General features: G+C 45.3%; 1 protein-coding gene across 4 annotated transcripts in view; it reads right to left on the minus strand.

The window, feature by feature from the left end:
- Window positions 1-18,517: 18,517 nt before the first annotated feature.
- Window positions 18,518-25,801, minus strand: part of Dclk1 (doublecortin like kinase 1) — a 309,975-nt gene continuing 302,691 nt past the window's right edge. For 3 of the 4 annotated variants that reach the window (XM_052180494.1, XM_052180495.1, XM_052180493.1), the window contains exon 17: window positions 18,518-23,996. In XM_052180494.1, coding sequence (XP_052036454.1) covers window positions 23,832-23,996 — 165 coding nt within the window. In that variant the 3' untranslated portion in view covers window positions 18,518-23,831. The remainder of the gene's footprint in view (window positions 23,997-25,801) is intronic. The other variant, XM_052180497.1, reaches the window with a different exon arrangement.

Below are 25,801 nucleotides of genomic sequence, written 5' to 3' on the forward strand. Positions count from 1 at the left end.
TGGGCTCTGGGAATTGAACTTAGGTACTTGTGCTTCCAAGGGACACTCTTAGCTGTTGAGCCATCTTTCCAGCCACCATTATGCAAAAGTACAAAATATAAAAGTAGTGTGTGAAAGGACTTAAAAAGGGAGAGTATAGGGGGTTAAGGGAGTGTGGCTCGGCGGCGTGGGGGAAGGTGTCCAGGCGGGACCTTGCCTGGGCATCTCTGTCCCTGAGGGACCACACACACACAGGCATAGTATAGAATAGAGTTTATTCAGAGTAGGGGATGGGAGTTAGTGGTAGAGAGAGGCAGAGAGAAAGGGAGGGAGGGAGGGAGAGAGAGAGAGAGAGAGAGAGAGAGAGAGAGAGAGAGAGAGAGAATAGAGAGAGAGAATAGAGAAAGTGGAGTGGAAAGGCCGGCCATGACCACGTGGAGGGGGGAAGAGCCCAAGGGGCAGAGAGATGAGAGAGAGTGGGAGAGCGGAGAGCAAAGAGGGAGAGGAGGGGCAAGTAGCCCCTCTTAAAGTGGGCCAGCTCTCTGGGGCGGGGCATACCTGGCTATTGCCAGGTAGGTGTGGGGTGGAGCTTAGACAAAACATCAACAGTGTGTTTTTAAATCTTTCCATGAGAGATGATAGAAAGGAAAAATACCTAGTATGTCTTTCCAGTGCACAGGGAAGAACCTGGCTAGTGTTCTGTTCCATGGTGCAACCCACGGCAAGGAGGATCACTGCCCCAAGAGATCATGGCCCTGGGGAAAACTTAGTACCATTGTTCAGCTATGTTAAGTATCAAGCTCCTTTCTAAATGCATGGTCCATAGGCAAATGGTATTCCTGGCCTTACTCAGAGAAGCCTCTTCCCAGTGAATGATGCTAAACACAGAGGTTCACACTACAAGGTGCTGAGAATAAGTGATAGATGAATGTTCAGCCCTAAACAAGATATTGGTGGCATCCCCTATAAGGCTTAGGGAGCATCAAGAAGAGGAGGTAGGAAGAATGAAAGAGCTGACTGGAAGGAAGAAGGGCTGAGATGTCATCTTCTGTGCATGATGCAGCCATTGCAATTAGGAAATCACAGAAGCTACAGAAACCATGCTTGTACTGCGGTCTGTGCAAAAAAAAAGGGGGGGGGCCTTTAACTGTCAGGCACGAAGGGCTCAGGGGCTCAGGATTTCCTACCCCTCATTGCTAATCTATTTGCTGCTGACAGATTCAGGGAGAAAGGAATCATTGCCTTCAGTTTTGTACCCATTGGTGTCTGCGCCAGACCACAAGAAATAGCCCAAATGCAATGGTTACATAGATGGCCTGTAGTCACAAAATCAGCCCTCAAGTATGAACCCCTAGGGGGAGGGCCTAGCAAGGATGTCAGAAAGTAGATAGGGATGTGGGAGAAAAGAGGGGACGGTTATGGAAGAGTAACCAAAATGTATTATGCTAATGAAATTGCCACATAACAAAATCAATAAAAAAGCATTCCCCAAAATAAAACAAAACAAAAACAAACAAACAAATAGAACCAACAAAATTGTAGCAGGGGCCAACACAAAACCTTTTTGTATATTGACCTCGGGTATTAGTAATGGGAAACTAATGCACAGAACATCCCTTTGTTTAACTTTTGCTAAAGACTAGCATATTTAACTGTGACCTCAACACAGCTCTCAGCTAATCTGTAATGTTTACATGCCTGGCAGTAAGCAAGGCAATATTGCTCTGATCACGCTTGCTGGTGCCAATAGCCCTTGGAAAGCCCCCAGGGAAGCCTTTGCTTTGAGATATAATGGGTGATTTTCCTTCGGGCGGGTGTGTACACGTCCTCCCCTCTCAGTCCTCCTAGCTTGGGGATGTAAGCACCAATAAAGACTCTCCCAGTATCACTGGCTTCCACAGTTACTTCATTAATTCTCTTCCTCTGTAAAGCTCGTGATCTCATTTCTTCCCTCTTTACAGTTGAGGAAAGACAACAACAGAGCCTCTAATCTCTTCTTTCTTTTCAAGCTCTCTCAGTTCAGTTCTGGTTGAACAAAACCCCTCAGTGGATCCTAAAGTAACACCAGGCTCTTGCTGCTTGTCCCTTCAGGGTCAGTAGTTAACCTGGAACGCTCTGCAGGCTCTGTTTCCTTCCCTCCCCACCCCCACCCCCACCCCCAGGGGAACTGGGCTGTTGTTAGATTTTTGTGAGATTGTTTTTTGTTTGTTTGTTTGTTTGTTTGCTTTAAATCTTTGTTCTTGGCCACTCCTTGGGTGTTAACCCCCAAGGGTGTTCTGTGACTCTCTGTGAATTCAAATATATTGAGGTATGTGTGTGCATCCTAGGTATCCAGACGATTGGGTCCAGGATTTATACCTTGATGTTGCTACTAGCCTTTTGTTCCTGGGTTCATTTCTTAGCACCTATCTGGCATAGTTTTGAGAAGGTAATCAGATCCCCTAGAAGGCAAACAGTATAATGTTAGAGGGAATAGTGGCCGTTCCTTCAATTTCTGTTGTTTGGAGAGTAACATTATTTTCAGCCCAAGAAATATTTGCCCTAATCTTAGTCACTGACTGAGTGTGACCTTAACCAAGGGTGCAAGAAAATAGATGTTCATTGAGATGAAAATGTGAAGTGAAGTATGTCTTTGGAACAACATTTTTACCACATGTATCAATCATATTAAAAGTACACTGGCTGCACTGGGAAAGGGGGAAGTTCAGTCAGGTAAGGGCTTTCCAAATAGGCGCAAGAACTCGAGTCAATCCCCCAGACCCATGTAAAAACACAGGCATGTTGGAAACAGGAAGATCCCTGGGCCCGCTATCTAGCCTAACTGATAAACTCCCAGTCTCAGTGAGTGATCCAGTCTTAAAAATCAGGCTAGCTGGCTGTCCTAAGGAACAGCATGAGGCTAACCTCTGAGCTCATGTGTACATACATGTGTGTATATGTGCACACACATATATGAACTCTCCTAAAAGTTCTAATCCAGGCAGTTATACTAAGGAAATACTTGATAATCATCCAGATTTTTGCTATGAGAACATAAAGGGTATGTGTGGAAAACCAAGCTGCTTTTTGTTACGTTCTCTCCTAGCACAGGATACTTCTGTGACAATATTGTATGTGGATCACCTTCCCTGCACTATCAAGTAACTGTCTAGGGAACACAAGGGGCTGCCCCCAAATTCAATTGAATTTTTAGACATTCCACCTGGAGATGGCGTAAGATTCTGCAGCTTAGGAGCCCAGTCCTGTAGGAACACCCCCACCACTTCAGATACCAGTCACAAGTTCTAAGCAGTGACTTGTGGTTCAGGTCAACTATTAAACAAAGCTCCTATGATCCTTTCCTCGGGCTTAGTTATTTGCTAGGGTGGCTCATAGCACCCAGAGAACAAGTTACTTAGATTAACCCATTTCTCATACAGGATGTTAGGAAGGACACAGATGAAGAGATGTATAGGTGGGGTCTCAGTCAGGCAGGCACTCTGTCCCTTAGACTTGGTGATGTGCAGACTTCTAAGAACATAGACACTGCAATGGTTTGAATGAGAAATGCCCCTCCCCCAGGCCTATGTGTGTGAGCACTTGGTGCCTAAGCAGTGGCACTGGTTAGAAGGTTGTAGAAACTTTGGGAAATTGGGCCTTTCTAGAAAGAGGTCACTGGAAGCTTGTCATTGTTTTGGTCGGTACCCTCTCAACTTTTGGATTTCATCTGAGACTTAGGGGCCTTTCATGCACTTCTGCTGCTATGAGCCTCTCGGTGACTTCATCACCACCATCCCAGTGGTGTGCAGATTCTCTGATACCGTGAGCCAAAATGCCCCACCCCCATCCCAGCCCTTCCTTTCTAGATTCAGGCATTTCATGCTATAGAGATAAGAAAAGTAATGCTGTGTTTGTCTACCTGAAAGCCATCAGAAGGCCTTGATTCTGATTTGCTCTTCTCCAGAAGTTCACCAAGAGTTGTCTTTTTTTGTTTGTTTTTGTTTTTTGTTTGTTTGTTTTTCAATACAGGGTTTCTCTGTATAGCCCTGGCTGTCCTGAATCTCACTCTGTAGACCAGGCTGGCCTCGAACTCAGAAATCCACCTGCCTCTGCCTCCCAGAGTGCTGGGATTAAAGGAGTGCGCCACCACTGCTCTGCAAGAATTGTCATTTTTGAAGTTTAACATTTTTTTAATTAGGTATATTCCTTATTTATATTTCAAATGTTGTCCCCTTTCCTGGTTTCCTCCTCCCCCGAAAATCCCATAAGCCATCTCTCCTTCCCCAATCGATCTAGCCCCCCTCCCCCCCTGCTTCCCTGTCCTGGTATTCCTCTACACTATGGCATCAAGTCTTTCCAGGACCAAGGGCCTCTCCTCCCTTTGGTGTCCAACAAGGCCATCCTCTGCCGCCTATGCATCTGGAGCCATGGGTAACTCCATGTGTACTCTCTGGTTGATGGTTTTGTCCCTGGGAGCTCTGGGAATACTGGGTGGCTCATATCCTTGTTCCTCCTATGGCACTGCAAACCCCTTCAGCTCCTTGGGTCCTTTCTCTAGCTCCTCCATTGGGGACCCTGAGCTCAGTTTAATGGCTGGCTGAGTGTCCCCCTCTGTATTTGTCTTAAGAGTTGTCTTAAAAAAATTCCTATTGCCATGGAACTCTGGGCAGAAATGGGTAATGGTAGAGATAAAGAAAATTACAGACATTCTTCACTGAAGCCACCCTGAGAGTGCCCTCCTTCTCCTTCTGTTACTGTTGCTATTGTTTTGTTTTTGTTTTTGTTGTTTTATTATTTATTTATTTATTTATTTATTTATTTATTTATTTATTTATTTAGTCTAGTTGGTGTTGCCTGTGAGCGGAGCCGGCCACTGAGGCATGGCATGGAAAACCTACAGAGGAGTCTTTCCTGAAGAAAACCTGGCTCTCCCTCCTTCTGTGGCTGTGACTGCCTGTAGCTCCTCAGCTAAGGATGGGGTCTTGTGAACCTTCCCCCTTCCATCCTAGAAGTTGACTGGTATGGTCTTGTGCAGACAGCCACATTGCTGAGAGTTTCTGGGTGTAGCAAACCTGCCCCATCTGGAAGATCCTCCTTCCCTCAGACGTCCTCTCTGCCATGTTTCTTACAAACCTTCTGCCCCCTCTTCTGCAATGTTTTCTCAGCCTTGAGTGTGGGGATTGTGCTGGAGATCCTCTCTGTGGGGATGGACGGTCCACTTGCTTTCTGCACCTTGACCAGCTGTTGTTCTCTGTGACAATCTGCACCTGCTATAGAAGGAAGCTTCTTTGATAAAGGTGAGAGCAGCAGGAATCTGTGGGTGTGTGCCCATTTGAGAAAGGAGCATTAAACAAACACACTTAAGTATTTAGTAGACAAAAATACTAAACTTCCCACTTAGGAAATGTAAGACCCGATCTCATGCCCTGTGTGCAGAGTTGCACCCCAGCGAACACCTTCCATTTTCTCCGTTACCCTAGGACGAGACTGCTATGGGATCACCCTGCTTTGTCACAGGTCACACCAACCCCTACCTTCAATGCAAATCCATAATGACTCACTATGACGGTCACCCAAGGTAAACTACCATTACATTTATGGACCACTGCAATGGACTCCCACTGGCTTCACAGTAGCAGAGCAACCATGTCACAGCCTCGAAGCTTTGACAGGAGTTCGCTTTGCTAACACTTTCCCAACTCAAAGTCTTCACAATTTCCCTCTGTATCACCTCTGTGAGAAGGGATAAAAGCAAAAGATTTTTAAAATATTTATTTATTTTGTGTATGTAAGTACACTTTTGCTGTCTTCAGACATCAGAGGAGGGACCCATTACAGATGATTGTGAGCCTCCATGTGGTTGCTGGGAACTGAACTCAGGACCTCTGGGAGAGTAGTCAGTGCTCTTAACCACTGAGCCATCTCTCTAACTCTGAAGGAAGCAATTTTAAAACAAACAACATTGAAGGTCTTTGGCAGTGGTATCTGAAGGCAAGTAAGGGCAAGGGACTCCCACAGCACTACAGATGCAGCTGCTCTCTCAGGAGGTGGTCCCCTGACTCTGGGCAGCTTGAAGGAATAATTACACTATGCCCAGAGATTTGAAGTATCTACCAAGGAGTTTCTGGAGTCTTGTTTAATGGACACACTTACTGTGTCTAGATTTTTTTCTTTTGTTTTTTTCTTGATCACAAGGGTCCTGAGATATAACACCTGCCCTTCTTCATTAGCAACCTTCTTCCTGGTTTCCTCCTCAAGGCCCCACTTTCTCTGCAGCTTTGGGGTCATTGAACCAGAGCTATTTGAACCCAAGTCTCTAAAACTACAATTTCTGAGATCTCAAGTGAAGGGCTTTGGCCATATGGTTCTGGGTTTTGTCTGATGGGCAGGTCAGGGATGCCATCTCTTTCTTCTCTCTCCTCCCTCAGTACAATTTTGTGAACAGACAGGCAGATTCTTCCTTCTGGATTTTACTATTGGGTATTCCAAGCCCTTTACAAACCTCAATCCACTCTTCTCAGTGAAGTCTGCCCTGGGCACCACCCTGACCTCAGCTCTCCTGTTCCCAGCACATCCAATCACCTCGCCTAGTTATATATATTTTCTTCTAGGAGTTATGACTTTCCAACTGGTATATTTCACTGATTTATGATGTATATACTTTCTACACTTGAATATCTCTAGTATTGAATGTATCTGACAATCACTGGTGTCTCTTGTCCATGGACAGCTTTGGCCCCCCTCTGACAGTCATCTTAGAGTTACAGATCATATAACAATGGCATGTCTTAAAACTGATGACGTGGTAGATTGTTTGCAATTATTCTCTTCCTTGTAGCCACATCTGTTTTCAATGTAGTTCTGTAGGTCTTCTCTTTCTCTACCCCTTAAATCTCGCCTGGCATTACAGCTTGCTTTGATCAACCTACGATGGCAGGAATGACGATCGGGTTCTGAGCCTGGACCTCAAGAGACTGGTGCACTTCCTTTCCCCCCCCCCTTGAAAATCTGTCATGTGAGGTAACCTGGTAAACGAGGAGGGACAACCAGGCCTGCCAGCTCCATTGTGAGAGGTGCAGCTGCCTCACTGACAGGCAGATGACCACGTGGACCGCTCACATGAACCCTAGAAAATGGTGAGCCCACGGAAGAGTGACCTAAATAAGGATTGTTATTTTGAGGTGGTTTATCAAAGTATAACACATGCCAACTATTGGTGGAATCCAAAACACAATGAGAACAATGGATATTTGTTGTGATTACAGCATATTTACTTTAAAACAGATAGAAGGGATAAAGGCGCTCTCTTCACCCACTTATGGTGGATCCCCCTATAACAAAAGTCAGATAACTAAAGAAAAGCATAAATATGTATTGGATAAAACATTTATGTTGCATAGATGACTTCAGAAAGTAAGACCCACAGATTCAGGGAGAATGACTGTCACGGGGCTCTGTGCAGGGGTGTGACAGGGGTGTGACTGGCAGGCGAGAGGGCTTGATCTAATGGTGCTGACTATAGAGCCTGTCGGTTTCCACTCTCACTGACTCCCAAGCAGAAGGAGACACCCTCTCTGTGATCTTATGACCTATTTTATGAACTGCTTCAGGGGAGAAAGGCAGATCAGAGAGTGAACTTTCTGCTTCTCTGACTTTCTCCATTTCCTTAAGCTTGAAATATTCAGTATGTCAAGCTTCTGTATTTGGGGATATTGTGTCTTGAGCCCCAACATAATTTATAAACCTTAGGAGGGAGATGATTTTGCCCTTTCTGTCATTTTTAGTATGGCTTGTATTTTGCTGGTAACTTTGTACTCCTGTTAGGAAAAGTGTAGCTGACTTGCTACTTCCTTTTGTGCCCCTTGAGGGACCAATTTTCCACAATATCCTTTTCTTAGCATTATTTCCTTTCATTTTAAAAACAAAAACAAAAAGACAGAATTAATATCTCAATGCATAAAAACAAACAAAAATGTCCCCCTAAAAACAAAACGAAAACAAACAACCCCAAAAGTCATTTGTAAGTCCAGTACTATGCTGAGATGGGAAGAAAGCATCTGTTTCTCTCTGTAAAGATTGAGCACAAGTGTCATCCACTTCATCCAGAAAGAAGCACGTGACACCACGCGCTTGTGTACTGCTGGACAGCTTCCGGAACTGCGCCTTCTTTACCCACACCTTCCTTCATCGTAGGAGAAAATGAGATTTGAACCCAAACTCCAAGTCACTTTGAGGTTCACCCGTTTCCCGTTGGACATCGCCTATGTGTACAGGAGGCACATGCACGACTAAGTCTCTGCTGGCTTACACGTGTGTTGTTGTGATCCCTCCCCCATGACAAGACTGTTTTTCAACTGTGAGCTGAAGTAAACCCTTCCCTCCTTAAATTACCTTTCCAGGTAATTTGCACAGCAACAAGACAATTAATACCACCACGTCTACATTTGAAACTCTTCTGGCCTGCACATTAATATCCTACTGTGCTGTATTTGAGTCTCTTGGGTATTTCAATGTCACCTAAAAAGTAATGTAATTAAAGTTAAGGTCAGCGTGTACTTCCATTGCCCCAACCACCCAGTCTTGGAGATGGGGCACACACCCCCACTTCTGTAGGCAGGAGAAACTCTGAGCACTATTGATCAAAACCCATCATATATGCAGAGTGTAGTGGTGACTCACACCTTAAATCCCAGCATCAGGGAGGCAGAGGGAGGTGGAACTCTGAGTTCAAGGCCAGCCTAGTCTACAGATTGGGTACCAGGACAGCCAAGGTTACACAGAGAAACTCTGTCTTCAAAAACAAACAAACAAACAAACAAACAAACAAACAAACAAACCCCCAAACCCTCATGTTCAAGTCTTTATTTGGTTTTTGTTTTTATTTTTCCACACAGGGTTTCTCTGTGTAGCCCTGGCCATCCTGAACTTGCTTTGTAGACCAGACTCAGAGATTCAGAGGGTCTCCTGCCCCTGCCACCTGAGTGCTAGGATTAAAGGCAGGTACCACCATGCCCAGCTTGTCCAAGCCATTTTTAACAATAGCTTCTAAACATCTATTTTCCTCATCTTCCCTTGGCACTAGCTAGGCGTAGTACCTTTCCTCTCGAGACCAGAATGGGAAAACTGAAAATTAAGGGGATATTGGAAGAGAAACTCTCATTTCATAAACCAGGAACTGCAAAAGGAAAAAAAAAAGCTGATTGCAAAAGACTATATAATCTCTTTTTGAAAAAAAAATCACAAGTAGGATTACAAATCACATTTACAATGAAAACACACTCCATGTGACCTAGTGGAATAATAATTCCTTTTTGGCCAGTCTTTTAATTCTTATCAGCCTGCAAACCTGAATAGTTCATTCCATAAGCCACCTTATAATCCCGGCTATTAAAGAAACTGTTTTAGATAAAAATAAGCATACCTGAACGTTTTCACGTAATCTTTTAAATTCCTTTGAAGAACAGGACTTGAAAAGCCATGGTAGCTATTGTTCAGACAGGTGCAACCCCTGGAGACACGCCCTTCCCTCCTCTCGTGATTAACTTCCTCCCTTCTTCCTGATCTCATTTCTGAACTCTTGCTTTGATGAAGATAAGAGCATGAAAACTCTGGGCAGAGGGTCTCAGTCTGCTCTCTGTCTCTCTATCTCTCTGTCTCTCTCTCTGTCTCTGTCTTTTTTTGTCTTTTTCTCTGTCTGCCTGTCTGTCTCTCTGACTTCCCCAGCCTTCACCCACAAGTGATGCTCTTTTGCTGGCATCACAGTCTGCCCTGCTTTCCTAACTTCGGCTCTGACCTTTCTAGAATGCAGCCAGTGTTCTCTGAGAACGGGAATGTTGCCACACCAGCCCTACATCCTGCTTAAAGACTATCAGTGACTTCCCTCACCCCAGGGATGAAGATACATAACTTCTTAGCTCCCCAAACCCTCCTGGTCTGCCCACTCCTTTTCCAAACTCCCCAGAGGTTAGTGCCAAAGAGATCTTGCTTCCTTCCCCACTGAAGCTCCACGCAGACTCTTTCAGACTGTCTCACTTTCTTACTTATACTCATTGTGATCGCTACTTTACTTGTGAGGTTGTCTTGCATGTAATATACCTTTCAGATGTACAATTCAGGAGGCAGGGGGAGCTCCTTGGCTATTGCTTATTTCCCCTCCCACGAATCGGTTGTCCAGCCAGCAGAGATTACTACAGCTTTATCCCACCTTTCTGTGTAAGAGAAATGTCTACACGTTTTCTCATATCAACTCCATTTGACTGTAGGCCATAACACCTCCTCTTCCAGAAGAGTCTGAATACCAAGAAAGAGGGACTACTGCATGAAGGGGCCAGGAGGAAGCTGAGGATGCAGGCCTTGGTGATGGCACCCTGTGTGCCTGCCCTGGTGATGCTGCCTGTGTGCCCTAGCAACCGCTCCTTCCCGAGAACTTCACGACTGCCAGAGCTTCATGGACAGTAAGTCTTACAGGTTCGCATCTTCAGTCTGAAGGCTCCCATGTCACATGAAACCATGGTCAAACGAAATTGACCTACCAACCTACCTTTTGCTGTAGGATTGTCTCCTTTTCTGCCCCAACAGCATGTTTGCAACTTTTACCAAGTCCCCAGGAGACTAATCTAGTGTATCCTGAAAGATTAAATGGATAATGGCTAGGATATATTGGAAAATCAAGACTCTGACACATGACCCATAGCTTCATGTCAAGGAAACGACATTACTACATAACCACAATAAATTGCCTGGGAAGGCAGCTTGCTATAAAGCTAGATCTACAGGAAGCCAGGTTGCTTTCTCTGGCCACAATCCTGGAAGCTTAAGAGTAACTTCTAGAACATTCAATCAAATGTTGAATGTCTATGACTTGACAACTAATTTGAGTGATACTAGAAGCTTCTTTAGTTTTTATCCCTATCCCTAACTCAAGAACCACCAGTGAAAGCCAACTGTGACCCTTAATGCATCCCACAAGATGACCCACTTGCAGCTAGCTCATATCCAGTTTCCCCAGTATTTCCCATACTGTAGGCAGCCTGCAGTGGAACACCTCTTTACAGTGGACTAAAGAACCACTGCAAAGTTCCCCCCTCCTGCCTGCCTTTGAATCTCTGTTCCAATATAGGGCTGGTGGCTCATTCCCTCACATAGCAAGTTCAGTAAATAGCTTTGACACTTCCCTCTTGAGTGATATTTATTTCTGCAACCTCATTTTCTACCTTCCAAAATAGCTCAGCTGACTTTCGCACTAACAATCAGATTCTCTGAAATGCCCTCTGCTCAGCCCCCACATTTTGTTTGGACTTGTGGTTTCTGACGTGCATGTTGTCTTTTCTGTCTTCAGGATCTCCTCCTACCAGGGAATCCCAGAAGGTTGAATCTCTTCTCTCCCATATATGTGCATCTCCAGTGGGGATGGTCCCCAGTCTTTAAGGTTTCTACAACCACTGTTGGGTTCCATCCGTAAATCCAGCCTAAACCTGTTTGCACTTTCTCTTCCCAGGTGCTCCAAAAGCACCTAGATCAGTATGCTCTAGATCAGTAAGAGGGGACACACCCCTGTTATAGCTAGCTTCAGCTGTCAACTTGTTGGAAAGAGGGAACCTTAGAGATGCGTCTCCACCGGTTGGTCAGTGGGCATTTTCTTGACTAATTGACCCAGGAGCACCCAGACTACTGTGGGCAGCACCCTTCATAGACAGATGGGTCTGGGCTGTGTAAGAAATGGAGCTGAGTGTGAGCCCGGGAGTGAGCCAGTGAGCAGAGTTCTTCCATGGTCTTTGCTTCAGTTCCTGCCTCAGTTTCCCTTGATACCCATATGTCAAATAAACTCTTTCCTCTCTCAATTTGCTTTAGGCTGAATCCCACACATGTGCAGAGATGCGCGCGCGCACACACACACACTTTTAGTCATAGCACAACTGCCCAACTCCCCAGGTAATTTTGCTAACTTAGCTTCCTTTGTAGTTCCTGAGGGCATTGCCTTCTCTCTGCCTTATCACTGCTGCCTCTTTGAGGACCTCTGTTTGGTCTGATTCGTACCCCATAAACTCATATTTTGAACATATGGTCCCCATCTGGTGGCATTGTTTGGGAGCCTGTGGAAACCTGTAGGAGGCGGGGTCTAGCTGCTGGAAGTAGGCCTCTAGGACTGGGCCTTTGAAGATAAGCCTGCCTTGGCTTTAGCATCTCTCTGTTTTCTGGTCCTCTGTCATGTGATGCACTTCCACCATAAGCTTCTGTTGTCATGGACTTTGCCACGCCTTCCTCACCAGAAGGAATGAGTCCTTTTGGAATTGTGGTTCCCAAATAACCCTTGCCTCCCTGGAGTTGTTTTGTTGTTTGTTTGCTTGCTTATGTCAGATAGTTTTGAGAGTTATGTTTGGTTGCTCTGAGAAAACACCATGACCAAAAGCAACCCAGGGAGACAAGAGTTTATTTCTGGATGAGAGTCCACAACAGTCTGTGAGCAGGGCAGCAAGTGGCCAGAGCAGGATTCTGGGAAGTGGACTGAGGCTATAACCCCTCAAAGCCTGCCCCCAGTGATGGGCTTCCTCCAGCAAGGCTGTACCTCCTGACCTCCCCAGACAGCAACGCCGACAAGCGCCCAAGTGTGCAAATGCCTGTCCAGACATTTCCTTCAGACCTCCACAGCAATGGCCACAACCTCACTGTCTCTGGAATATCATGCAGCTTCTAACTGGTTTTCTGCTTGTCTCATGGCCATGTGAGATCCTACTCATGTGTCTAGCCAGCAGGATGACCATGTGGAACCAAATTCATTGTGATTTATGAAACCAAGAAGCATATTGGAAGTCTTTCTTTATACGTGTGGCTTGAAAAAACTGGAAAGGCACTGTCTGCCCATGGAATTTCCAAAGCTTGTCTTGGTTTCATCTGTCGCATGAAACGAGTGCTTGCTTACACTTCCACGTGGGGTCTTTTCCTTCCTGGGCCCCACTGATGCTCTCTGCCTCGCAGATGCAGGACATGGCAAGGCCCCTCTGCTCTCCAGAGATAGGATGGGGGATGGGGGTGCACTTCCCAGCAGAGACTCTCCTGTCCGTCGTGTCAACAGGAAGAAAGAAAGTCAATACGAGGGTAACTGGCTGACTGCTCAAGTGGGCCCCGTGTGGAAGGGAGATAATGGTCTAGGGATTCCACATATAAACATTTTTAAGATGCCAATAACCAGCAGGCAGCCATTCACGTCAGATATCTGTGAGGATCATGAGGGTGTGGAAGAAGGCCGTGAGACACAGACCTTCCCCCACCCAGAGAACCCCACAGCTTGATTGGAAGAAACAAGAAGAAAGGAGCCCGGTGGTTTTTCTTCCCAGCCACAGACTCTACCCTCCTGATTTACAGCAAGCTTTGTGAGGCTGAGTGCTCAGATCTGAAGTTACTGCAGCTGCCTGCGTGCTGTGTGAATGACGAAGCAGTGGGTAAACAGCACGAGGGGCCATCTCTGGCCAGCAGCTCCATCCCAAGTTCCCACAGTCTGTTAAGAGGTTCTGCAGGACACAGTAGCATTGTCCAGGGCGATGCTGATGGACAGCAGCAAACTGGCAACACTGTGGGATGCTGGTCAGTGCAGTTGCTCATCACAGCACATAACACACGCATGTGCATGTGTGCAGAGTTATGTGCCTATGCAACTATACCCATCTACACAGATATTTATACAAGCCAAGTAATTTTTTGGGCAGTAGATGCCCCTTTCGGGAGAGTGCAGAGGGAACCCAGATGAGAGGAACTGAACCCATGGAGGGGACATAAAATGACAGAATTCTTGACTTGATTCCATTATACTCTGGACCCTGTCTTACCTGGAAAGTTCTATTCTGTACAGAAAGTCCTGCTGACAGATTGAGGACAAAGCCAGGACTCGTTGCTTGAGCCCCAGGGAACCCATTGCCTGTTGGACTTTGGCTCAGGGTGTGGGGCAGGGGTGGGGTGGAATGGTCACGAAAGCTGTAGGCAACTGATCCTGAGCCTACCTAAAGGCTGTCAGTAGACAGATACAGTCCTGGTACTTGCTTGCTGAGGTCTGGAGGCTTGCTTAACTTTTCCCAGGTCATCTGAATTTATTTCTGGGCATTCAGAAATTGGGAATACAGGTGATAGTTGCTTCCCTAGCCTTGGGTTTTCATCTGATGTTTTATATGTAAATATATTGAGAAGGGAAGGTTCTATTGTCAGAGGGCTCTGTGTAGCAGCCTGGTGAGGCCACACCCATCTGTCAGCAACGTTAGTGTGGAAAATCGTGCCAAGGTGTGGGCATTCCGGGAGAACCCACAAAAAAAACACCTGGCAAGAAGGAGACTTTGAATCCGTGGGTGGATACCCGTGGCAGCGTGAGGCCGCCCTCTCATGCAGGAAATCTTGAGGTTTCCATTTCCAGGCACCAATGCAAACTGTTACCTTCCTCTATAGAGCAAGTATGAGGAAGCAAGGGAGACTTTTATGAAGCAAAGTCAGCTTGCTCAGGGAGGCAGGAGCTGACTTCAGAATGTCATTAAAAGACGTGGTAACATCCACATGGTGAGAGAGGAAATTGAAAATGTCTGGGTTGGTTGGGGCCTCGATTTAGTTGTTGAAAATGAAAGGCTGTGCAGAATGATGAACCCACGCCGACCGACAGGCTCGCTGCCCACTCCGACAGGCTCGCCGCCTAATCAGAAGAACCCAGCAAATTAATAGGTGATTCTGATGGAAAAATGAAACCTCTCTTGGGAAGAGCATTAATTATCACCCTGCTATCAAGGAAAGGTGACAATGTGGATCTGTCTAGAAAGAAGGTAGGAGAGAGCGATTTTCAGGGTCAGTGAGTCTCCCCTTCTCCCTCCTTCTCTCCCTCCCTCCTTCTCTCCCTCCCTCTCTTCTTCCCTCTCTTCCTCTTTTCCCTCCTCTCCCTCTTCGATCCTTTTTTCCCCCAAAGCAAAGAGAAGGAGAGAAGAACAGGACACTGCCTGGGAAGGGACCGCCTGTGGCTGGGTCTTTTGTCTGCCTGGGAGGCCGGCCTCTGCCATCGCTGAGAGCAGGCTGCCCATGTCTCTACCTTACTCTGCCTTCTATAAAGCCATGTTTATTCAGGCTGTGCTTTGCCTTGGGAAACTGCATTTTACAAGCAGGGTTTTTTTTTTTCTCTACATTTTGAAAGCAGAGGAAGACTGCAGCCTCTGGGTGGACCTAGAAACCGCACCATCTGCCAGGTACCACCCCTCCAGCACACATGGATAAATGGCTTATTCACGGGAATAGAAAGGGAGCTGCCCTGTAAGTTTATTGGTAGTGAATTGAGATTATAGAGCCACACAGGTGCATTAAGATTATAGCCAGAAAGCAGGCTTCCGAACTGACACGCCAGACTGAAGAAAGAGTTTACCTCTCCCACCTGGACTCCATAAAGAGATGAACACCAAACACTGCAATACCCTGACTGCATACCAGCCTACCATCTAATATCTCTGTGCCTCAAGTACCACAGGCTCACCTACTCGGATTAATTAGCCTCCCTCCCCCATGCCATCCCCCTGCAGGCTAGAGCAGCCTACTGTGCCTGCCCATCCATCTGTTTGTGCCTAGACCTGACCTATGTCCTGCTCCAGACCCAGGCAGCCTTTCTTGGTCTAGTTCATTAGCTTATCTCTGCAGACTTTTCCTCAGCTCTGAAGCTTCTTGAACCCAGTTGCAGCTGCTTTAACTTGTATCCATATCCATATCCATATCCATCCATCCATCCATCCCTCCCTCCATCCATCCATCTTCCTGCCCTCTATCTCTCACAGTCATGCAATTGAATGAAACCAAGACATCGCCTATCTTAGGTCTGGCCCAGGAGGAAGTGGAGCAAGATGCCTCTTAAGGAAGCCAGCCCAGGTGTCCTGAAGATGCTATGCCAGAAACATAGACAAAGATGCGGTGTCATCCTACAATGTCATAACCGATCTCATATAAATTCATGAAGTTTACTGTGTTGAATGACAGCGGTTTGTCATAAAACCCATCTGACTAGGCAGTCTAGCCAAAGAAAATATGTGTTCTTTTATTCCCATCTCAAACATTAACTCTCTCTCTCCCTTTCTCCCTCCCTCTCCCTTCCCTTCCCCCTCCCTCCCTCTCCCTTTCTCTCTGACTCTCTCTCTCCTCCCTCCCTCCTTCTACCCCCCCCCCCACACACACACAGCAGAAAAAAGGTAGGAATATATGACTCAGGCTGGGTGGGAATGTGGGGTCCCAGGCGTAACTTCTGGGTGTTTGATAAAAAGGTTCTTGAAGGGATCTGGAAAGTCCAAGAAGAGCGGACACAGATGTGTGGCTTAGGGGTGCGCTAAGGAGCTGTTCATGGCATCGTATTTGTGTCCACTCTGTCAGAAGGGCACAGTCGTCTTGAATGAAGAATGTGTATGTGGCTAAGAACTTTGTTAAGTCCACGTACTCACCCAGAGCTCCCCTTGGGGTTGCTTTTAAAGAGTGCAACAAGCAATCAACACTTCCTTTCCTTTTTAAGACCTGTAAGACACTGCGCAGAAGATAAGGCTGTGTCTCTCCTGCCTTTAGTTTCATCAGCTCTGTCTTCCCTCACTATCTCCCTTTCTTTTCTCCTTTCTGATGGTGTGGGTGGACCCCAGGTCTAGATGTGACTGATGTCTGGACTGCAGGCAGCCTACCCTGTCTACACATGCTGGGAGCCAGTCACAAGCTGGTAAGGATGTGCCCCTGACAGACTGGTGTTTGGCCATCTGTGAACGATAAATCAGTAGCTCCGCACGATGACCAGGGCGTAGAAGATTATTTCTTGCTAGAATAAGTGTCTTTTGAACAGGAATAATATGGTTTCTTTTAGCCTAAACTGTGCCTCTCTTGCTCATAGTAGGTCTTGGTTAAGCTTGCTGAACTGGTGGACATATTCCAGTATTCATGTAGGATTAAAAAGTTTAAAACATTATGCTAATTCCAGATGGCACAGAGAACTCTGGGATGCCTTCTACCTCAGAGCCCAGGACCTGAGCCAAGAACCACGGGGTGTGTGTACCATCCTAAGAGCAGATGGCAGACACACCTTTTCAAGAATCAAAGTTGCCATTAACATACAAGGCTAGGCTAGGTGTAGATATGAGTCCCCTGAATGTCGAATCAAGAATCCCAATACACGGCGTCTTTGTCAGCTTAAGTGTATTTTCTTGTTTTGTGTGTCTTCTGGACCAGAGCAATAAAAAAATAAAAATAAATAAATAAATAAATAAATAAAACGGGCAATATTTTTTCTAAGCTCAAATGACGTGTCGTCCATGCTTCTGGCTCTCACTCAAAAAACACTTGAATGAATGATCTGAAGTGCAGGCAAGCTGGCTTGGACATCTGTCACAGTGCTGATGGCCAGCGTGGGTCAGGCTGTTCCAGCTGGCTGGGTATCTCTTGTCTAAGTGCCCCCCTTTGAGGAGACCGGACCTGGCTACCACTTAAGACTTAAGATGAAAGGCTGTCTTATTTTGTTCAGGAGATATGTTCTAAAAATCCCATGATGCTTCTGTACCTGTTTCTCACAGCCCGTTGACCTCTGTCTTCCTAACTGCCCGCCCGTGTACATCATGGACCTCCCTTTCCAGCTCTCTGGTCCAAGCAGCCTGAGGTCAGACCAGGGAAGGCCGTTCCTTTCCAGCTCTACCGCCTTCAGCACCAGAGCTGTGACCCAGGCTCCCCGCCCCACCACCGGAAGTTTTGAATGGCAGATTTTTGGCAGGCTCATCGGTCTCATAAAACAAGATAACGGTCCTTCCACAGCAATTGCTTTGGTCACTGTTTCGAGGAAATTGCCAGAAGAATCTAGAAGAGACCCAGCGAGTTCTCTCCGGAGAGCAAAGGCGGAGAAAACAGGGGCTTCAACGCCCATGGTGGGGGAGCAGGGCGGGGCGGGAAGGTGACAGTTCATTTTACACGAGCCTGGGAGATACTCTGGCACCTTCATAAAAGTGACACCAGGGAACCTATGATCACGCTTGCTGGCTGACTCTTCAATCTCCTGGCACTGAAGCCTCAACAGGAAAGAACTTTCTTAAATCATACAGCGCTGCAATTTTCTCTAAGGTCAAAACTTCACGTGGAATGCCTAATGGGGAAGGGCAACAACATGGCGGCTAATTACAGGTTAGCAGCTAAAATAGCAGTCTCCTCCGGAGAGCTTGCGCTCGTAGGCCGAAGGATAAAATAAGGCTGAACGGTATTTGATTTCTCTGTGTTTGTCCAAGTCACTGGCCTAGCCAGGAAGGTAATATATGAAAAGGGACATTTTTGGAATAGCTGTTTTTGAATTATGCTCATGAAATATATACTGTGCTGTGGAGGACATGTGGGAAAGCTACATTTTGACCGCATGACTAATTTTTAAAGCCTCGTAGAGAGAATACCCCGCCCCCAACCCGGAACACAGCTGGGTTTTGCCTCTCTGGACTGAATGTGGCAATTCCGAGTTGAAGCAGTATGAGATTTTTTTACTCCATCGTGGCAATGTAAACCAACCAAAACCAATGTAATGCCCAGCAGCAGCGAAGGGCATTGCGAATAGTTTTTACACCAAGAGATATTACTTTATTAGTTTAAGAACATGTTTTACATAAAAACAGGCAACATCAAAAGAGCTCATTTGGTAAATGAACATAATAGATCACAGATGATTTCATTCCACATTCACCTACAATTTATGAGCTTGAACTGAAGGATTAGGGGGAAAATTGGATACCATTCCACCTTTAATCATGGGGACAAATCGTTTGAAAGTTATTTCATTGGGATTCCAAAATCAGACACTAACCTACGTCATCCGATCCATGCAGCCAGTGACAAGGGCGGACTCCCCAAAGGAAATGTTGAATTTGTTTTCTCCAAGTCAAAACCTTGAGGGAAACTTGTTAAATGTGTCAAGTCCCCAGCCCACCTCTTTAGTATGCAGGGGCAAAGAACTATTCAATTTCACACTCAACTAATCCTCTAATAATTCTCTTTCAGCCAGAATGAAAAAGGCTAATATTAATTTCCTAATAAAAAAATTTTTAAAAAGTTGTCAAGGATATGACTCTAACCTTGAACCAGCTTCAATTTCTCTTTATTTATTCTTTGAACACACCGAGGATTTAATGTCAGGGGCAAGTAAGAGACTTCTCAGAGAACTATTCCTGGTTCTGTCCCTGACTACAAGTGAGTTGGAATGAATTAGCATTGTTAAGTTGTTTAACACCACTTTAAAGTCCTACTCTTAATACCAACAGTTCTGAAGGCTTAAGCACTAATTACTTAAAATTAATAAAGTATGTCACAGTCAAAAATATACAATTTTACATTAAAGTAACATTAAGGGGGGGTCTCAGTTTAATTGATCAAAAAATGTTGAGGAAATTTACAGGTACGGTTGAGAGATTGCTTTTTCTTGACAGAAAGCAATAAATCCACACCCCTTGTCTCCATGGGCAAACGGCATGATCGTGGCACCTGCCAGTTAGATGCTCACTTACTGAAAAATGACCAGAGAGGCCTCCGCGTTAGAGGCAGCAACAGAAACAAACAAAAAATGCAGAGCCGAGGCATTCTAAACCTCTACCTTGGATTTCCTGTTTCCCATCAGTTTATGACCCTTAGTGCTACTGGAAGGCTGGCTGCATATTTGAGATGATTAAAAAAACAAAAGGGCCGATTAAAGCACCCCCATCTGTATGTAATTACATACAAACTCAAGTTCCCATCTGATACCCCAGGGTCCCAGATCTTAGCTGCTCCATGTGTAAGCACCGTACAGGCCAAGTGTACACTACTTTTGCAGTCATCAAATGTTTCATATGTCCTCAAGTTTCTCTGATTTATTTGCCTTTAAACAGGAAAGTAGGAAGTGTATTATTTTACTCTGGCTTCGAATCTGAGTTGACAAAAGTGTTAATTGTGTGTGTGTGTGGGGGGGGGGGGCTCTTTGGACCGCTGTTCTCCCAACAAACTAGAGTGACTTCATGAAATCTGATGATTCCGGAAACCCAGATTTCCAAAGAAGCATGTCTCTGACTCTCCACACAGCAGGCAAACCCGTGCTCCCCTGGGTCCGAGAACTCTTTTTGCAAAGTCCCAGTGGAAGTAGCAGGCAGCTCATGGGAAAAGTGGACCTTTGAGCTGATCGAATTCAAGCTCTTAAAAATCTTTGGACAGAGGGAGAAAGGCGGGGAGAGGGGCGGACAGAGAAATAGAGAGAGGGGGAAAGAGACAGAGACAGAGAGTGAGAGAATCATGTAATTAAAAAAGTTAAAAATAATAAAAATTATTTTATAATATATGTTAGGTGAGGCATTTGAAAAGAACTTATCCAAATGAATAGTTATGTTAAAATTACCATCTTGGATCTTGGTGCATTCCAAGACTCTGGAATCACAATAAAGGCAATGAACCAGACATCTTGCTGTTGACTTTTCCTGGGGAGTTGAGAAGGGTGAGGTGTGTCCCTTCACTCTTTAGCACAGGCCCTGAATAGCAAACTTTAGCCTGAGGCACATTTTTATGGTCAAATTAAAAACCTTCCAGTTTATCATGGAAATGCTGACAGGACTTTACCCAGAGAAGGGCTAGAGGCAGAACAATAATGTGGAGACAATTCTCCCTCAGCACAACTGCACTTCAGCACAGGGGATAGAGTTGTCTGGCCGATGCCTTTGGCCAGCAAACAGCCATGATTTAACGTGCTTGAGTCCTGTTGATTCGGTAGCTCTGTGGCCCTCTGAGACAATTTTTCTTTCCTGTGTTTTTGTTTTCCAACTGAAATATGCCTCAAAGGGTAAAGGACTGCCATTTTAGCCCCCATTCACAGATATACTATTCTCTCTCAGTGCTGTGTGACAGGCCTGTTAACCACCACTCATAAGCGGGCTAAGCAGACTACAGGGAAATCTCAGTGAACGCAAAAGCATCAAGTGTTTTCCGATGTTTATTCATATTTCCCCTTGACTTATGTTAATACACACCACACGTGAGTTAGGTGAAGACTACAGCCAGAACATTTCCAGGGACTAAAGACCTTAACTTTTCCTTCTAATGGTTTGGAACAATTCACACATTTATTGATCATGACAAATAAAGTGGTTCCTTCTATAATGTTGATGGGGAAATATATTCATTAATAGAATGGGTCTCATCTACAGAATTGATTTACAGGAAGCAAGTGAGGAAGGAGTGTTCAACTACGCTACTCTCAAACTGAAAGTATCATTTCAATACCACAAGATTGGTCTTGCTAGTAAAGGAAGGGCAATTCCCATCACCAGACTACCACCATAAGAGTTATATTCAATACGCAAAAAGATGGAAACAGTCATGATGGGTCAGTGGATAATTACAGCGATACACAGCCTTAATGGCACATAGTTTATTCTATGCTACACAAAATAAAAAATAAGATTGATTTGGTTATAGAAATTCAGAGAAGACCACCACTTAATTATTTCAAACTGGAGCTATTCTGAGAATGTTGAGGGGAGGGTATTTGTGTTGGGTGAAAACAAAGCAGTCTGGGTGTCATCAGCTCATGCTTGTCTGCTTGCCCTCTGAGTTACAGCTCTGACATCTAGGGTCTTGGTAGCTTAATGCTGGCAAGATTACTGAATTACTGCATTCCATCTGATTGCTCAATATTTCTACTTGACAGGTTACATTCCACTATTTATTCAGCGTAGATCACTGAAATTCTATAGGGATGCGCTGTGATCATCCTTCTGAATGGGCTCTGGATTCTTCTGAGCTGCCCTTCTGCAGCATGATGAGAAAATGTTGATGGAAACATTCCATACTCCTGCACCGTGAGGAGTCCTGGATGCTGTGGCCATACGTCAATGACTGGGGAAAGCAGTAATTCAGAGAAAGGAGAGCGGCAATCTGCTACTGGCCACAGGGTGTTTTATAGTAACACACATGGAGCTGAGGCTCAGCGATGCCATTACTTGCTGATTAGAAAAGCACTTTGTTTTTCTGTTCCAGGGGAAGCAGCGATTTCCAACCAGTTCTAGTCTTTCACCGATATGAACTCTATCTACAAATCGATGCCCTTCCTGACGGTCTGTACCCTGTCCCAACACCCAATTCTAATAATATATGGATTTATACCATTTTGTGATTTTTATGTGTATTGTTTCTGGACTCCCAAAAAGGAAAAAATCTAAATAACTGTCATATTTAAATGTGAAAGAGCAGGAAATGTGGGATTCTGTCATTTAAAAATCTATACATGTGCAGAACATAGTTTCATGACTATGTATAAACATGGCAGTTTGCAGATCAGTGTAGAGTTCAAAAATAAAGACCTGACTATGGGAAGGTTGTTCATAACTTTCAAGACGTCCAAGTACATTCAATGCAAGAACGAGCAAACAAGGAACTTGCAGCCATCCTGGAGTCTAAGATCGTTCTCTCCTGAGTCAACGCTGAGAAAACGTCAGGGCATTGGTTGGGCTGGGTCTTGCCTCCCTCACACCCCTGTGTCCCTCTGGAGCACGGATGTCATGAAGAGGGAGCAAAGCCCACATTCTGAAGCACAATAGGCTCCTGAAGAAACTCAGGCCTGGGGGACAGATTGTGTAACAGGAGTGAAAAATCAATCCCACACAGGCTTTGGGCCCAAACCAGAAAAGCAACACACCCCTCCTGGAGGACTAGAGACCATGCTAAAGTAAAGAAAATCATGAGGGGGAGTGGCGGCTTCAGCCTCCCAAGGTATCTTCTGGGAGACTTGTTGGTACTGACTTCCTGGTACCTAGAGTTACTCATGAAGTCGGTTTGTTTCTATGAATCCCATTTTAGAACCTTTTGAATTGTGTTTCCTCTGAACTTTTCCTTCTGCCTCTCTGCAAAGCACTAGCCTCTTGCCCCAGATCTTTTCCAGTCTGTGTTGGTTTCACACCGGTGGTTACCATCCTGTGTAAAAGCAGCTGAGAAAAAAAAAACAAAAAACAAAAACAAAAACAACACAGAGCCTTGCTTTCCCATGCTGGTTGGATTCCCAGCCCTGTAGAGCACCTGGTAATTTATTGCTCATTTTACCAGTTGTTTCTTGAGCTCTTCTGATCCTGAGCAGACAGATCCCAACTCACCAAGCACAAGCCAAGGCTAGGTGGTTCCCCGAGGGTCTGCCTGGCATTAGCAGCAGCCATTGGGGAAGCAGCATTTCAGGGGCGTCATCAGCACATCTTTGTATGGAGACAGGGAGAGACACTGCCAATCCCTTGGGTTAGGTGGCCACAGAGCTAATTCCCTCCCACCAAGGCAGAGAAGTCTTTGCAGCTAACCAGTTTACTGCTTAGGAAAAGGGACTTCCCTTCTTCATAAGGGAAGTGTAAAACCTGTCATTTTCTAAACCCACAGGGAAGGATCAGCAATGTGCCATTCCCCCATATTCTTCTTGGGGTGGAGATTTTGGGTCTCAATGACGCCCCTTGGTCTGCAGTAAAATCAAGAAATATGTGTGAATATACTCAGGGGTCTGAAAAGTTCCCCAGCAGGGATTCTCAAGAAAATTCTATGCACTCAGAGGGGTAGCATATGCTGTGTTACATACTGCAGATCCTAGTTTGACTGATGAAAACATTCATTACTTCTATGTTAAAAAAAAATCACAAATTAGCCTTAACCCTTTAAGGACCCCTATTAGCAGCAAATTACTGTTGTCACAAACACCACATGCCTTCTCATTCAGTAAAGGGAACTTGCTACAAAGGTACCCAAAACATACTTTCCGTTCTGCCGTTCAGCACTGAGTGCTAGATCGATCAGATGAACCTGTTTTACAGAAGTTTGGGGGGAGGGGGAATCTCAGAGTCTTAAAGGGTTAAGCTAGGACTTGGAGTAAAAGGGTCTTATTAAAAGGGCGAATTGGGGGAGCGAACAGTCTCAGAGGAGCTGGGGGAGTAGTCTTCCGATTCCGAGTTGAGTTCCGGTGGAGCTGGCTGTGCCTTGTACCGGCTCCTCACATCCTGGTTGCGTCTTCGTCGGAAAACCTGCCTCTCCTTATCAAGAGCGGTGGTCTAGCAGGGTCATAAAATGAGAAAGAGGACAATTAGGCCAGGGGACATGGCAGAGAGACTCTAGACGGTTTGCACTTGGAAAGTATGCTGGCCAGGTTAACCTGCCCCTCATGGCTTGCTTGGATCCACAGCCATCGTCCTTACTAACGAAGCCAGCAGGCGCAGGCAACGTCATGGGCAGCTACCTACCCAGTGCCACCAGCTTCATATCTATCACCCGGTGGGTGGCCTTCAGAATCACCCCCACGTTAAAACAGAACTTCAGTCCCATGTTTGCGACAGGTAAGAAAGCCCCTTGGGTCATGTTGGCCAACTAGCAGCTTAGGGGCACAGGGGTCATAAAGCTGACCTGTGATAAAGCTGTCAGAGCTGGAAACAGAGTCACAAGCTCTGCCTGCTGTTAGCCATTTTCACTCTAAAATGATTTTATTGTCTCTTGATGTGGGGATGTGGCAGAACCTTGGGAGGGGCAGGGTGAATTTTAATGAAGCCAAAGTCTGCAAGGGAACACAGCTTGGAATGAAATTAAGTTCAGTGGTCATATCCTATGGGTTTCACTTTACAAAGTCAATTTTCATAAAAGTGAGTTTTTTGTTTGTTTGTTTGTTTGTTTGTTTTAAATCTTCTTCTCTGAGAATTCCAACCTCTTGTCTCTATGTCTAATTTTCCCAAGGAAACCCCAGATTATCTCTGAGATGTGCTGCCTGGCTTCAGCCCCAGCAGTTATTATAACATCAGTATGGAACAGGGTGACTTCATTTCGGATTTAATGGGTGAGGGGAGAGACTGGCCCATTATAGCAAAACTTTGACAGAAAGCAGAAAAGCAGGTACAAACCTCAAAGGGGGAAAAATACTGAACATGGGTTACAGTGGTAGGGCAAGGTCTCCTTGCCTGCAAGTCCCCGTTTAAACGGACATAGCCTGGAGGCTATTCTGCTTTTAGGAGATTATTTTCCCTTTGTGAGGATATTTGCCGCCATTTTCTCCTCTTGAAATTTTACTGTTGGCTTCTTCAAAGAACTGAGATAAATTTATAGCCAGCCTGGTTCTGAGAACAAAGTGAAAACTAAGCTCCTCATGCGACTGCAGAATAGCATTAGAACCGTCTTAGATCTAAAAGAAAGCAATCAAAGTTCCAAAATGAAGTAATAAAGAGCGAAATAGCGACAGCGTGTAGAAGCGGGCAGTAAATGGCTTACTTAGGCTGAGCCGTTTCCACTTTAAAAACGATGCACACGCTGAGTAACAGTGTTAGAAGCCAATGAGGGTGATAAACTTTAATAATTCACTTCTCGCTTCACAGAACGGCCAAAACAACCATCCAATGGCTGCTCTGTTGAAAAGTCTGCTCTGATTCTGCTCCTCATTGAATTTTAAAGGACCTCCTACGTGTAGTTTTTGGTCTTATACCCACCGATTTCCTGAAAGCCTCAGCCTCGCAAACCTAAATTCCTAACTTTATTTAAAACGTTGTAAAGTCACAACACATGGTATTTTGCTTTTCAAAGCAAACTGAGAATGTTCTGTTTGTGTGGAGTTGGATGTTTGTAGAAAACAGATGTCTATTTAGTCTGTCTAACATAAAAAGCATTCTGTAGTTAATCCAAGGGTAATATAAACTCGTCTCCTGGTCATAAAAAATATAGTTATATTTCTACCTTTCTGGGGATGGAAAACTCCCTGGCTTTGGCTGGAATATGCTGATGGAGCAGCAGCACAGGCGTCAGACACGGAAGGATGCACGGAGGCAGCATGCACTGCTCTGCCCATGGCTGACTCGCCCTTTCATTCAGTGTTAGAGAC

Source organism: Apodemus sylvaticus, chromosome 4, assembly GCF_947179515.1.
Source record: "Apodemus sylvaticus chromosome 4, mApoSyl1.1, whole genome shotgun sequence".
NCBI classification, from domain to species: Eukaryota; Metazoa; Chordata; class Mammalia; order Rodentia; family Muridae; genus Apodemus; species Apodemus sylvaticus.